The sequence below is a fragment of the Falco naumanni genome, chromosome 12 (assembly GCF_017639655.2).
Source record: "Falco naumanni isolate bFalNau1 chromosome 12, bFalNau1.pat, whole genome shotgun sequence".
Classification (NCBI taxonomy): Eukaryota; Metazoa; Chordata; class Aves; order Falconiformes; family Falconidae; genus Falco; species Falco naumanni.
In genome coordinates this window covers 26,648,158-26,665,603 of record NC_054065.1, presented here as the reverse complement: position 1 = coordinate 26,665,603, position 17,446 = coordinate 26,648,158, and the positions used below count along the sequence as shown (strand labels likewise).

Genomic DNA, 17,446 nt, shown 5'->3' with positions numbered 1-17,446 from the left:
GAAGTTTCAAAATGTTCTTCTTCAGCATCCCATAAGGTATCCCACAGCCCTGGGAAGCAGAACCTCTTAGTCTGAAAGGTGATCCAGATTGTTGCTCCCAGTGACTATCTTGATGGGTTTCATGCCAGGGCAGTGGGGCTAAAGCTGTGTTGGGACAGCCCCGGCAGGCAGGCAGCCAGGGGGGCCCTTCCCTGGGCTTCCTGCCTGCCGCTGTGCCCCCTGCTCCTCTGGGCTTGCAAGGGTGGGCCTGGGATGGGCTGGTGACTCCTGTGTGGGCCTGGGAGCATCCCAGCAGGGTATTGTAGGATCATAGAATCATTTAGGGTGGAAAAGACCTTTAAGATCATAAAGACTAACTGTTAATCCAGGACTGCCAAGTCCACCACTAAAACATGTTTTTTGAACACTTCCAGGGGTGGCAGTTCTACCGTGTCCCTGGGCAGCCTGTTCCAATGCCTGACCACCCTTTGGATGAAGAAATTTTTCCTAATATCCAACCTACGCCTCCCCGGCGCAACTTGAGGCCGTTCCCTCTTGTCCTGTAGCCTGTTATCTGGGAGAGGAGACTGACCCCCGCCTCGCTACAGCCTCTCGTGTCAGGTAGCTGTGGAGAGCCATCGGCCCCCCCGAGCCCCCTCCTCTCCAGGCTGAGCACCCCCAGCTCCCCCCGCCGCTCCCCACAGGATTGTGCCCCAGCCCCTGCCCCAGCCCCTGCCCGGCTCTGGCCACGCTCCAGCCCCTCAGCGTCCCTCTGGCCGTGAGGGGCCCAGCACCGAGCCCAGCATTCGAGGGGCGGCCGCACCGGTGCCGGGCGTGGGGGCACGACCGCTGCCCCGGGCCTGCTGGCCACGCTGGCTCTGACACTAGCCACGTCCTGCTGGCCTTCGCAGCCCCCCGGGCACGGCGGGGGCAGCCAGTGAGCCCTGGGGACACCCCTGTGCCCGGTGCCAGTGGGATGTGGCTCCATGCGCTTCCTGCCCTGCTTGTGCATGCCCGCAGCCTCCCTGCCCCCGCCGGGCAGGTCATCATGCCACAGGAGCAGGTCAGGTCTGTCAGGGACCTGCCTGGCCTAACCCCGGGCTGGCTGGGCCTGATCCCCCAGAAATTTGGGCTTCCCCCTTCTGTGGTCTCTCCGTGTTCCTTTGTGGGCACGCAGAGAAGCTTTTACCATGTAACCTAACACAAGTAGTATGAAAATTGAATTCTAGGGCAGGGGCTTGTTGAGAGCTCCCGTATAATTTCCCTTCTGTCCCCTTAGCTGCCTGTGGGAGATGTGTATGCCTTGCAGCATCTGAGAAACCATCTGTTGAGGAAGAAGCGTGAAACAAAGCAGCAGAGATTGGGCTGGAGGCAAGGGGAATGACAGGACAAAGAGGAGCTTGATGTCTTTGAAACTGGTAATCCGTTGTGCTCTCAGCTTTCTCCAGTCACCTCTGGAAGCAGGATTGCTGCCAGGGATCACGTTCTTTCCTGGTGCTAGAAGCACCGTGCTGCAGTCAGCAAGTAGAAAAGCAGCACAGTCTCAGCTTTCACGTAACTCTCTCAAGCATTGTTCTTTCATGTCCTGGAAGAAGCTTGTTATTTCCTGACACCATAGTAGTTACACCTGAGACAAACCTGCAGACCACAAGCCCTGAGTGAAATTTCCTGTGGAAATGATTCAGTTTGTACTGTATTTTCAAGCCTGTGTGTTGTATTTTAAATACGGTAACTCCTAGTGGATTGGAGTATTCTACTTTGGCTCTGAATTCCGTGCTCTAGGTTTGGGTTTTTTGTGAATTGTCCTCGTCCTGTGTGCAAAAATCCTGTGACGATTTTTTTCCATGAAACAAATAGCACATTTTTCTTTGCTGTTCTCCTTGTTCTCTCTTGTTCAGGGAATCCACGTTTTTTGTGCAGACCCAGTGTCTGTTGTCCCTCTGTTATCCCACTTATTGAAAACAGCAGAACAAGTTTAAAACCTAACATAATGCTGATTCAAAATTGCAAATCACTTCAGCTTTACCCTCTGCTTTCCTTGTTGTTTATGTTTCTGATGCTGCTGCTTGTGCTTTTTCCCCGTGTTTCCTGTTTTTACTAAAGTTCAAGAAAAGCAAGCTAATGAAATGTCAGCTGCTTTTTAAAGCATGTCGACCCTGTGCATACATACCCCCTGCCTTTTGCCCACCAGGTTCTCTGTATTCTGAGCAACTCCCTCATTCTGGAAACTTTGGCAGGGCTTGCCTTGGCTTTCAGAGCAGCGTAAGCATGTTGTCAGCACTAAACAAGCGCATACCTTACCTTGGAGTAGTCCCTGCAGAAGCAGAGGGTTGATGTGTTCTGTACTGAATTTGCAGTTCTTCAGGGTTTTCTGTAATTTGAGTTCTTATCTGCAATAGTAAATGGAAAGTTCTGCTCAGTCTTGTGTTGTTGCATTTAGAGAATGTCTGGAGGTGGTGTGTTGGCCAAAAAACCCAGACTTCCCACTGCAAGGAGTCCTTGGGTAGGGTGAGCAGTAAGCTCTCTGGGAGGTTGTGTTGTCTCCTTGCCTGAATGTGAGTGAAGCTATTCTAGCTTTTCTGCCCTTGTGAGAGGGCAGCAGGAGTGTTCTTGCCTCCTGGTCTGCAGTAGCCAGTAACTAGGTAGTGCAGTTCTGCACATGAGTAAATATTCTGGGTTTTTGTCTGCATCTGTCCCTAGGAAAAGGAGAGAGGCATTAAAGTTCCTTTAATGGTAGATAATGTTAGCTACCCCAAAGAGCTCATAAATGCTAAAGGAATTAAAAGCATAGGGAGCTCATAGACTGTAGTTACAAATGAACAGTATGCAAACATCCTCACTTATCCTTGATGTTTGTTATTGTTTCAAAATAAGATAAATGCCAGGGGACACCAAAGTAATGCCTTAATTTCAGTGATTGTCTGCAATGTATGAGAGCAATAAATGAGATAAGCTGATACTTCAGCAGTTTTAAATACTTGGATTTAAAATGCTTTATCTCATAACAGTGCTGAATCTTGTAGTTGGTGTGTTTCCAGTTCATTGAGGTCTAAGCAGGAGGATTGTTGGCAGGCTGCTGGATAGTCACGGTGCCACGAGTCAAAGCCACAGCAAAACAGGTGAAGGTTAAAAATCCAGAGGCTTTTCAAAACAACTGTTTCCCAATAAAGGCTGAGGAGATCCATAATCACAGAGTATTCTCAGCTGTTGTGTTATGCTGGCAGTTGTATTGAGAAACTAGGACTGGCTTCTACATGAGCTATGTACAGATAGATCCTGGGAGTAAATGATGTGTGAGGGGAGGGGGAAAAGTTTTGGATGAGTGGAGGTGTCCCTATATATGAGATTCTTCCAGCAGCTTCTTTTTCCCCACCCGCTGCCTGTGTCCCACAGAGGTAAAGCAGTAAGTAGGAAGCTACTAGAAACACCACAAAGGATATCTGTGTGTTGGCTGTAATAGATTCTCCTCAGATCTCTAGGAAGGAGAGAGATCTAATTGCGCTTTTTTTTGTTTTTAATTGCTTTGTTCCTCATTCATGTTTCAGAAGCAATAGAACAGATCTCAAAGCCTTGCTCCCTAATGAGCTCTGTTGTACGGAAATGTCTAGTGAGCGGGTGCATGCTAAAGCCTCTTCCTAACAGCATTGGGACTGGCTGATGGCTCCTGCAGCTGCAAGGTAAAGCACAACTTACTCCTCTTAGTTGCATTCGTTAGGCTCTTGGTGTGCTGCAGACCTTGAACTCGTGCTTTGTGATGCATGCAGCACAGCGCTGAGGAGCGCTCTGGGTGTGTGTGGGTTTGTCGCGATACGAGTAGCGATGTGCAGGTGAAAGGATATGTTTCTTTTTGGTGTAGGGGTAAAGCAGCTCGGTTGTGATCAACGTGTGCTCTCGGTCCGCTCGTGGAAGAGCGGAGGTAGGGAAGTGTCGTTCTCAGAAACACAGACTGAGTACGATGTGTACGAACACGGTGCACCTGCACACCCAACTGATGCTGTACTTCACTAACTGGAGGGTTTGCTCATGCGTTCTTCACCAGAGGGGAAAGTAGACAAAAATCTCTTTCATCTTCAAATCGGTTTAACATTGGCTGGGATCAAACCCACTAAAATCAATTAGCTGAAGTACAACGTTACCTCAGAACATCACAGTTGGCTTCAGGTTGTGCTGGTGCCTTAAATGTGTGTTTTCTCCTTCACACTTTCTGAATTTCTTCTTGTTTTAACCCTGAATGTATGCCTGGATTTGTGGGTATCAGCAACAGCTCTGTAAAACTTTTTGTCCTGAAATTGTACCAATAGTTAATTTGGTTGTATTTTATGACCCCTGTTTGGTGTTTATGAAACCACAGCCAAGTTTAGTATATTTTAGGAGCTGAGTAAAACGGTAGTTAGAAATTGAAAGTTATTCAATTGTGTTTTGTAAATGGGGAGAGATTATCAGGTTCTTGATTGGGTATCATATTTCATATTTTTATGTTGTTCATATTTCGTGGTGAAGGATTTCTCAGCCAATTTAAACTAAGATGTAGGGATTAGATTTGTGGGTGCTTCTAGGGGCATGAGAAGTGTCCAGAGAGGAGGGTTCAGCTATGTGACGTGTGAAATGCCAAAGAGACAGGCTGGAGGGTTTCCTCTCCTGCCAAGTAGTAAATTTCAGAGAGGAAAAGAGAGAGAGAGAGAATGTAAGCAAACCTGAGTAAATGCTGAGCTCTGTGGCTGGCAATTAATAAAACAGGGAGGATGAATGAGCCATACTATGAAGAAGTCCAGAATTTCTATACATCTGACCTCAAGAAACCTGCACCGACAGAAGTGAATTTTTGGCCGTGCACTGGAAGGAGCAGCAGCAGCTCTGGAATTTCCTTTTCTTGCCCACATGTCTTTCTTTGCCTCTTCTTGTTGTGCCTGATAGACAGTTTGCTGGGGCATCCTCAGTGTCTGGATTATGGGCCACCTTTCCAGCCCCCTTTTCACTTGGAATTCTGCTCTGCCTATGGAGATTTTGGCTGCTGTGACCAGGAGAGAGACAACACCATTGCAGCAAAATACTGGGACATCATGGATTATATTGGTCCCCAGGAAAATAAGCTGTGTGGAACGTGTATCAAAGATATCTTATGTCAGGTAAGGCAGAAAAATAGTATCTTTATCCTACACTTGGGACTGAATTGGTAGTCAGCTGAGGTTCTGATAGCCTCTTATAGCAAGCTGTGTTGCTGTGAAAAGAGGTGTGGGAGCAGGGGGAAGTGGACTGACAGGGTGATGGTACCTAATTCTTGACATGTGCTTTGTGTAAGGTGCGTCACGTTGTGGTATCTGGCAATATGCAGTGACATTGCCTAGCAATAATTATTTATGAAAGCACTGTCCAATGTGGATGGTGATGGGAATCCTGCTGCTCTGCTCATTTTCTCATAATGAAAGGTAGAGTTACAGGTCAATATTTGTTTTCTGCTTGCAGCTACTAGATGCTGGATTACAATCTCTGGAGTATCAAATGATATGGGAATTATCAGGGAAAGTGTCTGGATCCCTGGACTGCATGAAGGATGCATTTTGATTGTGTTCCTGCTGAGGATGCTCCAAATGGTGTGGTTGTTAAAGTAGAACAAAATGTAATAAGCAGTGGTTTCACACAGCTGCTGCAAGGTCCCGAGGCTTCAGTCACTGCATTTTCATCAGTGCTGCCTCCCCACCATCCACCTGGCTCACAGAAACAGGCATTGTGCAGTGAGAAAAGACCCAAGGCATGGTTTTTCCTGACTGAGCTCCTCTGCCTCCCTGTAATTAGAGGGCAGGACTGACCTGGCTTTTCAATAACTTAGTCACGCAAAGCTGGATCTACTGCTGGCCAAAACACGAAGCTGCCAAAAGACACGTTTAATCTTACTAAGAATGTATAAACCTCTTCTACTTACTATTTCCTTAGCCCTAGAATACCATCTGTGTACCGAAATGTTTCCACCCGTTTTTGGATGCTGGCAAGGTTCTGGCATCTCCTTGGGGTGGGGGGAACAACACTCTTTCAGCACCAGGGCTGAAAAAAGTAGCATCAGGGTTGTTTGTCTACAGTTGCTAAACCAGTAAAAGATATGTTACAGGTTCTAGCAGAACGACCAATATCAGTCTTAGGAAGATTTTTCTACATGTTGCAGGTAGAAAAAACACTATAAAATCACTATTACTTTTTGATTTCTGTGCAACCTGCTCAAGGGGAACCTGCTTCATCAGGGGGTTGGACTAGATGATCTCCAGAGGTCCCTTCCAACCCCGACCATTCTGGGATTTTGTGATTCTCAGATTGCTGGTCTGGGAGCTGGGCTCTGTTCCCACTTATGGAGAGGAGTTAAAAATGTTTTCAAAGGTGTTAATGAAGTAATCACTTCTGGACAGAATTGTGAGGAGCTTTAGACTGCAAGTGACTTGTGAACAACAGAGCAGTGAGACAGCTGCAGCAGCATGTTGGTGGGAACGAGGGAGCTTCCCAGGATTCAAAATGCAGCACAGGTTAGGCTCTGCCTACTCTCCCTCACCTTTCCTTGGTGACGCCTTATCAGGCTGTCACCTCTCCTTGTCTTCAAGTCACTTGAGATCAGCACCATATTCTGTGAAAACTATGATATAACCAGAAATTCAACATATTCAGGGGTGTGCGAGTGTATACTGGTGAAAGTGGAAGGGTGAGCAATGGTTAATGGACTCAGTAGCATCAGGGGAGGAACGTGCCAGCCAAGTCTTGTTGAATGCCTGCACCTTCCAGAAGGTGAGAACACAAAGACACTTACCTGAAGCTTTGGCTTTTGGTGATGGCACTCAGAGCCTTATGGTGCCCTTCCTCGTTCTGGGAAGTCCTTAAACATGGCAAAAGTTGCGTGGTTCTGTCATCCGGGGGGTGGTCAGGCTGCAGGGACAGGCCCAGGCTTGGGTGAACTGGCCCTCCTCTGCAGGCTGGGGACTCCTGATGTGGGGGGAGAAGTGCTTCCTTACAGATGGGATGCGTAAGCAACAGAAACTAGCTCTTTCTATGCAGCTTAATAACCAAATGGCAGCAGTGAAAAGTGAGAAACTTAACTGTGCCGTCCAAGAGTTGAAAGGGCTTTACAAGTCTTGTCTATTCTTAGTATGGCCAAAAGACCTCGGATTCTTCTGTGAGCAAAGGGGAGAGTTTGCTATGCTGAGTTTGGAATGAAGGTCTGTAGCCTTCACGTTGAATGTGTTCTTTGTGTTTTCAGTTGCTTCTGATGCTGGGGCTTCTTTTTCTATTGTTCTCTTTAGGAGTACTTTGTTGGGGAAAGTCTTAAGGATTGATGTGGATGGAAAAAGCCCTGATGGAAAGCCTTATCGCATCCCTCCTGATAATCTGTTTGTGTCTGATCCCAAGGCCCGCCCTGAGGTTTATGCTTATGGGGTCAGGAATATGTGGCGCTGTGCAGTTGACAGAGGGGACCCTGTCACGGAAAAGGGAAGAGGGAGGATCTTCTGTGGGGACGTCGGGCAGAACAGGTTTGAAGAAATCGACATCATTGTTAAAGGAGGGAACTATGGCTGGAGAGCAAAGGAAGGATTTGAATGCTATGACACAAAGCTTTGCCACAATTCCTCTTTGGGTAAGAAAGTTTCTTGCAGAAGATTCTTTATTATATGTGTTTAGTGGACTATAGCACCATTTTTCCAGTGAAGCTAAATAATCCAGTGTTAAATGGAGATTGTTTACTTAAGAATTGAAATCCCTTCTCCCCTGCCCTGCAGCATTGGTATGAAATGCTGCCCTGCTTATTCAGGGAATTCCCTGCCATACGCTGCACCGGACAAGCTGTTTAGGGCCAAAGCCTGTGCCTTTTGCAGACAGACAGAGCTTTCCCAGTGAAGTCAGGAAGGCAATGGATTGTGGTTTAAGTAGAAAAGCAATACCATGTTTTCTTCAGAAGCTCTGAGCTCTGGCTGAGGAGAGTGGACCAAGCTGATGCTGAGATCCTGAAACAAATCCTGTGGTGCAGGCAGTGCGCCCTAGCAAGTAGGGTGCTGCAGCAGAACACCCAAAAACCGTGCTCTGGGTCTGACTGTGGGTGTGATGGACAAACTCACTTGCTGCCTTGAAGAAAGAGTAGATATCGGTGGTCATCTTAAAGCTCTCTGGAAAGCATGGCAGAAGACCTTGGTATTATTATAATGTTTTTTAAGCTGTTGGAAGAAAACACTTGGTCTCAAGCTCATGTAGATGTTTCTGAACCATTTGTGTGAGCGGGCAAGTGTACAATATGTGTTATCAACATTTCTCCTCTGCTATGCTGGTACCAACATGGCACTCAAGTTTTTTTGTTTGGTTGGTTTTTTTGCTAGCCCAGTCTCAACGGACAAAACTGAATTAGATTTTGCCGTTAATCTTTATTTTTTTAAATGAATACTTTTATGATTTTTATCCACATCATTAAGGACAAGCTACTTGATCCAGGGGAAGAAAAATGAGGACAAGACTAAAATTTTGTGGGATCCCATATTCAACCTGAGAAAGGGCTGAATTCAATTTTAACATTGACAGAGGCAAAGCCTTTATTTCATGTCTCGTGACATAAAAAGGAGGTAGCACACTTATCCATGTTCTGTGCTGAGGCTGTCAACAAACCTGTGAAGCTATTGAGTTAACTTGCAATTGTTTGATCTTATTACCTTCTTAAAAAAAATACTGGAATTTGTAAAGACGGTCCCTGCTAAAATGACTGGTACAATCACACACCTGTAAGATAATACTTCCTGCAGGCTGTTACCTTTCTGCATTGCTTGCTTGATGCAGGCAGTCTTGGTCCTGTGTGTTATTGAAGCTCATCATTACTAAGTCTTGATAAGCAACTACACAGAGCCCCTGGGTCTGCTCAGTCCTGGAGCAAATGACTGAAATTTAACTACACTGTTTGTTCAACGGTTACTGGTCCTTCTAGTAACCTTTGTGCACATCGGTGTCACTGAGCGATTGCTTTTTGATGCTCTCTGGATGTAACTTTTCTTACTTTTTATTCCTCTGTGTTTAACAGATGACATCCTTCCCATATTTGCATATGGCCGCAACGTGGGGAAGTCAGTTACTGGAGGTTATGTATACAGAGGATGTGAATCGCCCAATTTGAATGGCCTTTATATTTTTGGTGATTTCATGAACGGGTGAGACTAATTATTTTCTCTACAACTCCCATTTTGTACCCACATTTGCCTTACCTGGGCAAATAAGCATTTTGGAACAACCCAAAACCTTTTGAGCTGCAGTAAATGAGAATCTCAGGTGTCTGCCTATTAGATGAAGCTCTCTGTTTGACTATTATAGCAACATTTTGGTTGGAATCTAACTTTCCTCCAATTTAGAAACCTTAGGATAGGTTTGCTTCTGTTCAGGTCTGTTTTTCCAAAAGACAGCCGTTAAAGCCCGTCAACAGTCAGGGTCTCCACTGACTTTTTTTTTTTTTTAGTGATGCATGATTTTGACAGGAACTAATCTTGATAATGGAAACATAAAACATAAGGTTTTATTTTTCATGTAGTCGACTTATGGCTTTGCGGGAAGATGAGAAGACAAGTAAGTGGAAGAAGCAAGATATCTGCATTGGCAGCACAAGAGCTTGTGCTTTCCCTGGAATGATCAGTTCTTACAGCAAATTCATCATTTCATTTGCTGAGGATGAAGCAGGTAGGTATCGTGCTAGCCATATTGGAAACTGTACTGTCAGTTCTGTATTGCAGGGCAAATGTGTAAAGTTACGTTGCTCCTCACATGTTACTAGAGAGCAGGCACTGCAAAACAGGCTTGTGGCTATCTCAGCACAGCAGGTGGGGTTAGTATGTGGTTCCGAGAGGTCTCCTGCCCTGGGAGGCTATCGGAGATCGGCTTGATGGAGAGCTCAGGAGACAGATCCTCATGGGAACTTTCAGTCTGAATACTCCAAGTTCTGTAAGAAGTTTGAACTCCTGTTTGTTTCAGCCTTTCTCTGTCATTTTGTTTCTGACAAAGTGCTGTGTAATGTAAAACGTGGCTGCAAGTTTTTTGAGAACATAATGTGCTTTACTGAACTCTGATGCTTCACAATTCAGCAGAAAAGAGATTTGCTTGTAATTAAAAGATCCTAGAACATCTGGCTAGTCTATTCTGTCAAAGATGCAAGGAGATGCAGGCTTTGTGAAATAGGTACAATTTTTAACTGTTCTAACAACATATGGAGTGAATGGATGTTACATGTCTCTTTTATTGGTTGTTCTAGAAACCAATATGGTGTCATCATGTAATTTAAAAGACATGTTAACATGTAATTTAAAAAACAACAGTTTTGCCTCTTTTGCAAGCTAATATGATTTGCCTGGATATTGTGCCAGTAGGTGTTGAAGGGAATGCACGAGGAGTAGTTGCTCTTCTCAGCAACTGTACAGGGATAAGAAGGTTCTGTCTTCCATGGATTAGCTAATTTAGTTCTTACTGGTTTTGGTTGGGTTTTTTTGGTATGACTCTGAAGCTGGCTAAATATTTGCTGTGTGTTCTTCCCCTCTGTTTGTAGCTTCTGGCTGCTGCTTTGGTACAAACAGGTTTAAAAATTACATATTTATACAGAGGAAAGTAACTTTGGGAGAGCTGCTGACATGAGGTAATGAAGGTCCTGCTCAGGCACTGTGCTTGATCGAGAGGTGCTGGTTCTGTGTGGAACCCTGCTGCAACCAAGAGATCATTTGGGGTTCTGGGAGCCTCCCTGCACAGGCCAGGGTGAGACCAAAGCCCGCTTCTTGGAAGTCAGACACAGCTGAGGGAGCGACTGAAGGGGGTTTCTTTTCTGATCACATGAATTAATGAAGAGCCAGGAAAGGGAGGGAAATGGAGAACTGGGATTCAGCTTGGACACTTGAACCTGAGACCATTTTTCTTTTTTCACTTCCATTTAGGTGAGCTGTATTTTATGTCTGCTTCTTATCCCAGTGCCTATGGACCACATGGATCGCTCTACAAGTTTATTGATCCTGCAAGGTTAGTAATTAAAGATGTTTTGTCCATGCCAAGTTCTTCTATCATTGCCATACACCCTCCAGCTATCACAGTAGAAAGAATACCAAGTACTACTGATACATGACCTCGCTGAGCTCCACATCCAGTCTTCATTTTTTGTTCACCCACCATATATTTGGTGCAACTTTAATCAGTTTTAGCAAAGTGATTCCTCAGTCATCATGTCTACACACCCAGAAATAAACAGAGTTCAGATACCTGAAAGGTCTGGAGCAGTAAAGGATTAAAATAATGTCTCTTAGCTGCATATCTGAAGTATAATGCAGTGGTCTTTTAAAAATGACAGTCCGCATCCTTGAGGGTCATGACATCAAATATCTGCGATGCACTTTCATATAAATAAATAAAACGCAGTCCACAGTTTAGTTTTCTTTACAAAGAAGAGTGAGACCTGGTGGTTCATGCAGTGTTCAAATACTAATTGGAGCCTGAACCTAAATTTTTCCAAGCAAAATGTTTTTTCCCCATTAAGCAATTATCCCTGCTAAAGTCTGTTTTTACAATAATAAGCATGCTTATGTCATTTCTTCCCCTCCCAAGCTTTTGGATCTTGCTAAGAAGCATTAAATGACTTTCATATCACCCTGTAAAGTAGATACAGTACTAATGTGTCCGTGCTGTTGCTGAGATCGCAGATGCTTAACAAAATGAAGAAAATGAATTATGTTTTTTTAGGAAGTTAAATTCAAAGCTAGATAGTTAAACTCTGTACCAAGGTGATGGGAATAGGAACTTGAGTCTTTTACTTGCTGTAACTACTTGAGGGGACTCCTGCCTTTAACAGCTTATTGTCTGTCAGGAAGCTTTTGAACTGCATTAACTGTGACTGACCAAAATGTAACATTTTCATCTTTTAAAAAAATAGTAATTTGTGAGCTAGCATAAATATTGAGAGCTTGAGCATGCTTTATTTCACAAAAAATAGCCCTGCAGTCCCTATGCCACTCCTTAAAGTGCTATGAAGACTATCAGGATGACAAATCCTCTCCTTTTTCCCACTGTAAAGGGAGAAATGCAGTTTACTGTTTCGCAAGCAGCCTGCGGGAGCCTTTCCAGGAGGCTGCCTGCCTGAGGACTTGTGTGCATTAATGCACCATGGTATGATGCCTCCGTGGGGTACAGCAAGCCCCTGCCAGGAGTGCAATGGTTTCACTGCTCAGAAGGGCTTTCTGGAAAGAAGCCAGCTGTTCTCTGTGCTTTTGGAGCTTCATATCCATCACTTGTAGAACAGGACCAGGCACTAATTCCCTTGACTCCTTGGAATTTATTCTTGCATTTTCTGGTTCCCTTAGCCCAGATGCTGCTCTGCACAGCTTTGCCCTTGTCTGTTGGCTTGAGTGCTTTCTTTGAAAGCTTGTCCAAGGTGTGCAAAGCACTGACTGCTCCTCTGGAGGCTGTTTGCTTGGTCCTGGAGCAGAAAGTCCTGACACCTCCAGATCCTGGGTTGTACTCTGGCCTCCTGACTGGGTGGAGGTTTTTCCTTTCTCCTTTGCATTTTAATGCTGTTTATGGGATTCTTCTGTTTCTGTCTCGCTGTGAGCGGTGGCTCCTCTGATGGTTACAGTCCCAGTCTGGCCAGCCCAGATGCTCGCTGCTCCTTGCCTGCAATTCAGCAAGCACGCTGGCAAGGGCACCAAGCCACACAAATTCCTGCTTCAGAATGTTGGCAAGGCCCTGCCATTGACCTGATGGCAACTAAAAGTTCCCTAGGAACCTCCCAGGAAACCTGATGGCAGCAGTACCCCATGACCCCGCGTCAGCTTGCCACTCCATCAGTGCTCTTGGAGACAGCAGAGGGGCTTGGATGCCTCTGCCTGGACCAGCACCAAATCTCTTCAGTCAGGAGCAGAAGGAAGAGGTGTTAGAAGGTGCTTTAAAAGTAAGGAGAGAGAAGAGAAAAAAACCCCACACCACGCCTCACAACCCCCCCCCAAAAGCAATGCCAACAACCCTGGCAATCCTTGCTTGTCTGGAGGAAGCACTGGGCTGTTACCCCTGTCTGAAGGAGAATGCTAATCACAACAAAATGGGATGCCTTAGGTCATGTTTTGCTTTGTGTTGTGCCGTCAAGCATGCCAAATTGGAAGAGCCTGTTCTTACTTGTCCTACAGCAGTTCCCTTGGTGGGTGACAGAAAACACAGGTCTGTTGCTCTTTGTGCCCCCTCCCCTTCCTGTCATTTAACATGTGACAGCTTTACCTCAGGGAAAATGTGCTTTTTTTGGAGGTGCTTTTGTTCTGTGGGAAGCTGTCAGGGAACAGCAGGAGAGAGACATGTTGTATACACTTTCTTTGCAGATGTTGCTTCCTCCCTCTTTGCCTGTTCCTTTCCTTTCTCACCCCTCTTGCTGCAGCACTGTCTTGTGTCCAAAGCAGCACCTTTTGAGGGCCACGCAAACTTCCACGAGGATGTTCCATGCATCCACCAGGCTTCTAGAAAACAGCGTTGTGCTGTGCCTCCAGCAGCAGGACACATAGCTAAACACACCTAATCAGCACTCTTGAATTCAGTGATGGGCTACAAGTTCATGCAGGCAGGTCAGCATCCCACACACAAACAAACCAGCTATCGGTGTTGGATAAAGACCATCCACGCTGCATGATGACAGAAAGTTGACCAGAAGGGTGATAGGAGAGAAGCTGCAACCTTCCAGCTGCTATTGTTACTCAGACAGGGATTTTATGGCTAGCAGCCCTGAGTTAGGCTCTTAAATTCTGCCTGTGTCACACTCTAGGTGCCTAAAATGCTTTCATGCCTCTTCCAGCAGAGGCAAATGACAACGGGGGATTAATGTGTGCCTCAGGAATAAGTAAACTTCCTTAACAATCTCTCAGATACCTGCATATGGCTTTCTGTTTTTCAAGGAGAGCTCCACCTGGGAAGTGTAAATACAAGCCTGTTCCTGTGAAAACAAAGAGTAAACGGATACCATTTGTTCCACGTGCAAGTAAGTTGTTAGGCTTTAATTTTACTGAGAAGCAAAACATTCAACCATCTTGCAGGCATGTGACTGAAATCTTTAGGAGTCTTCAAAACCAAAGCACCGAGCAGGAGCAATCTTGAAGTCAGGTTATCAGGTTTAACGTGTGCTTCTGTCGCCTCCTAGATGCCATGCTTTTTTTTTTAATCCCAGTCTCTGATAATTTTTTTTGTAAGTGTTGCCAAGTAATAGTGTAGATGGGCATCACAAGGGAACTGGTGGCTTTGATGCAGGCATTGGATTTTGTCCAGGAAGTTCTGTGCACCTGTCTCTGGCTCTGTGACACGCTCCTTGAGTCAAATAATCCACTCTCCATACATCTAGGGGAGTCAGCCTTCCTTTCTCCTGGCCTTTTTCTGTCCTACATCCCATGCAGCTAGGCTTATTTTTGACTAGAAACAGCGTTTAGCAAGTTGAGGTTATCTTGTCTGGGATTTCCAGGTGTTAGTGTGGCATGAAAAATTCATATTGTTAAGTCTGACAGAGAAGTGTGCAAGGTTTCATCACATTCTGTCTGGATTTAATTTCCTTAAATATATATTCATCATTTCTAAAATTAAGCAGACTTTTATTTCCAAGAAACCCACGCCTTTTTTGATAGAAGAGGTTTATATATGTATATTTCTTCTTTCAGAATGTCAGCTATTTTTCTTAACTGTAGCTCTGATAAGGGTTTATATCAGTCATATCTCTGAATTAGCCTTTTGCCTTAAAGCAGAGATGCTGAACCATGTTAATTACTTTCCTCAGAGACTGTCCTTGAGCTGCTTAATGAACCTTCAACAACCAAGCCTCCAAAAATATGTTCTACCTCCACTGCAGCCGCCCCACCAGTTTCTTCCAAGCAAGCTAAAAAGACCCCACCCACCAAAACAAAAGCATCAACAGTGAAATCGGCTCCATCTGGTAAAAAGAGGCAGAAAATCAAAGCTGAGGCTAAATCTCGCAAGCCAAAGCAGGAAGAGAAGGTTGCACACATTTCTAGAACTACACCAGCAAGACCTTTGTCAAAAAGGAAGAGCTCATACCTAACCAGAACCAAGAAGCCTCTTCCAAAGAAGGCAGCACCAGCTAAGGAAGAACTGGGAAAGAAGGAGGAGAGTAGATGAAGCAGCCACTTTTGAAGCTCAGTGATGTCCCAGAAAAAGTGACTTATAAGATGGTGAAACAAATGTTTTGAATAGTGGCCAAATCAAAGGGAATCAGCTGACTTGCTATGCCAGTGCTCCCAGGTGTGCCTCCTTTAATGTCAGTGCTAGCAGCCTCTATGCATGTTCTATTAAACCTCAACAGCACCAGCCTCCTAATATGAGCTTTCTTTGCAAATCCTGCCATGATGTCCTTTTTCTGACATAAGTAGTTATGAGGACATTCACTGGTAAGATTTGGCTGTGTATGGCTGTCTAATAAATCCAAGTGCCTCCAACTTTCAGGACTTGCGTCTTTTTTCCAAGAGTATGGAATGGACATGGCGATGACCTCACCTTTTTTTTTTGTGTTCTTCAACTGAAATGCAGTGAAAAGTATATCTTAAGAGTAGTTGTCTTTTAGACAATGAAATTATATATATATATTCTTTTAGGCAGTATTTTTTCAAGGTATGGATCACCTGCAGGTTCCGAAGGATTCAGTAAGGGCTGGAAATGTTCAGCAGATCTTTAAAATGAACAAAATCAAAGCAGCAGGAACCAAGCAACCCTCCAAAATCCTAGTTACAGCTGAGCAATTGGATGAAACCATCATCTGGCTTCCAACTGAACGTAGGTTGGATTCTGTCCTGGAGAGCAGCCCTTGACCAGCAGGTAAGGGCCGGTGCAGGGTTACTGGCTGCAGCTCGCCCTGGCTGAGCCTCTTCCCTGGGAGCAGATGAACTGGAGGGGTGTGGGGTCCTGCTGGCCTGGCAGTAGCGGTGCCCCTTCATACCTGGAGCACACTGTGAAATTAATTTGGGAGGAGCGGCTGACAGACCAGAAGGCTGCGCGGCCGTTCAGGCTGGAGAGTTGGGTGGAGGAACCTGATGCAGTTCAACCAAGGCAAGTGTAGGGTCCTGCCCCTGGGGAGGGACAACCCCACGCACCAGTACAGGCTGGGGCTGCCCTGCTGGGAGGCAGCTCTGCGGAGAAGGACCTGGGAGTGCTGGCGGGCAGCAGGTTGCCCATGAGCCAGCAGTGTGCCCTGGTGGCCAAGAAGGCCGGTGGGATCCTGGGGTGCATTGGGAGCAGCGTGGCCAGCAGGGCGAGGGGGGTAACCCTCCCCCTCTACTCTGCCTGGTGAGGCCACACCTGCAGTGCTGTGCCCAGTGCTGGGCTGCCCAGGTCAAGGGAGACGGGGAGCTACTGGAGAGGGTCCAGCGGGGGCTGTGAAGATGATGAGGGGGCTGGAGCATCTCCCTGCTGAGGAAAGGCTGAGAGCGCTGGGGCTGTTCAGCCTGGAGAAGGCTGAGGGGGATCTTATCACTGCATACAAATGTCTTCAGGGCGAGTGTCAAGGGGACGGGGCCAGGCTCTGTTCAGTGGTGCCCAGCGACAGCACAAGGGGCAACGGGCACAGACTGCAGCAACCAAAGTCCCATGTGAATGTGGAGAAGAACGTCTTTACCTTGAGGGTGGCAGAGCCCTGGGACAGGCTGCCCAGAGGCTGTGGGGACATTCAAACATCCACCTGGATGTGACTCTGTGGAACCTGCTTCAGCAGGGGTTGGACTAGATGATCTCCAGAGGTCCCTTCCGACCCCGACCATTCTGGGATTCTGTGCAAGGAGAACGGGGAGTGCGGGGACCACGGGGTTGCGTTACCCCCGGTGGAAGCGCACCGGGGCAGCAGACACCTTCAGCGCTCCTTTGCAGAGCGGAGCCGGGGCCTGCCTGGGGCTCCCGCCCTGGGCCTGGGAGGCAGCCAAAGCCCCCGGCACCGCTTTGCAAGCTCAGGTGACGCTTGTCTCCGTCCCGCCAGCAGCAGCGCCCGGCAGCGCGGTGCCTTCATGGAGCCCCCCCGCGCGGCTGCGCCCCCCGTCCCGCGTAGGCGGCTCCGCAGCCCCACTCTTCGTTCACTTCGGGCGGGAAAAAGAAACCGCGCAGGAGTAAAAGCGCGGGAAGGCCCCAGCGAGGATCGAACTCGCGACCCCTGGTTTACAAGACCAGTGCTCTAACCACTGAGCTATGGAGCCACCTATCACTTCCAGCCCTGCCGACGGCTCCTGGCCCTCTCCGCCGGCCGCCTCCCCGCGCTGCTGCCCGGCTGGGGGCTGAGAGGCGCGGCGCTCCGGCCGCGGCGTTCGGCCCCCCCCTTGCTGCGCGAACGCGGCGGGGCCCCCCGGCGGCCCCGGCGCGGCACCCGCCGGCTTGCCTGCCCCTTGGTAGGCCGCGGGCTGCGCCTCAGCCACCGGCAGTGGCAATACCCGCCGTGCTCTCTACCCGGGCCTTGCCCGCAGAGCCAGGGAAGCCCCCCCGG

At 47.1% G+C, this 17,446-nt stretch overlaps 1 protein-coding gene and 1 non-coding gene across 2 annotated transcripts; one reads left to right on the top strand and one right to left on the bottom strand.

The window, feature by feature from the left end:
• The first annotated feature begins 450 nt into the window (after positions 1 to 450).
• HHIPL2 (HHIP like 2) lies at positions 451 to 15,422 on the top strand. Its single transcript, XM_040612251.1, has 9 exons — positions 451 to 600; positions 1,259 to 5,105; positions 5,443 to 5,539; positions 7,214 to 7,588; positions 9,011 to 9,137; positions 9,512 to 9,657; positions 10,896 to 10,977; positions 13,881 to 13,963; positions 14,747 to 15,422. The coding sequence occupies exons 2-9, from the start codon at positions 4,722 to 4,724 to the stop codon at positions 15,103 to 15,105; spliced, it is 1,653 nt and encodes a 550-aa protein (XP_040468185.1). The 5' UTR covers positions 451 to 600; positions 1,259 to 4,721; the 3' UTR covers positions 15,106 to 15,422.
• A 1,667-nt stretch (positions 15,423 to 17,089) lies between these two features.
• TRNAT-UGU lies at positions 17,090 to 17,162 on the bottom strand. The gene has a single exon. It is a non-coding gene; the product is annotated as a tRNA-Thr (tRNA).
• Positions 17,163 to 17,446: the final 284 nt, after the last annotated feature.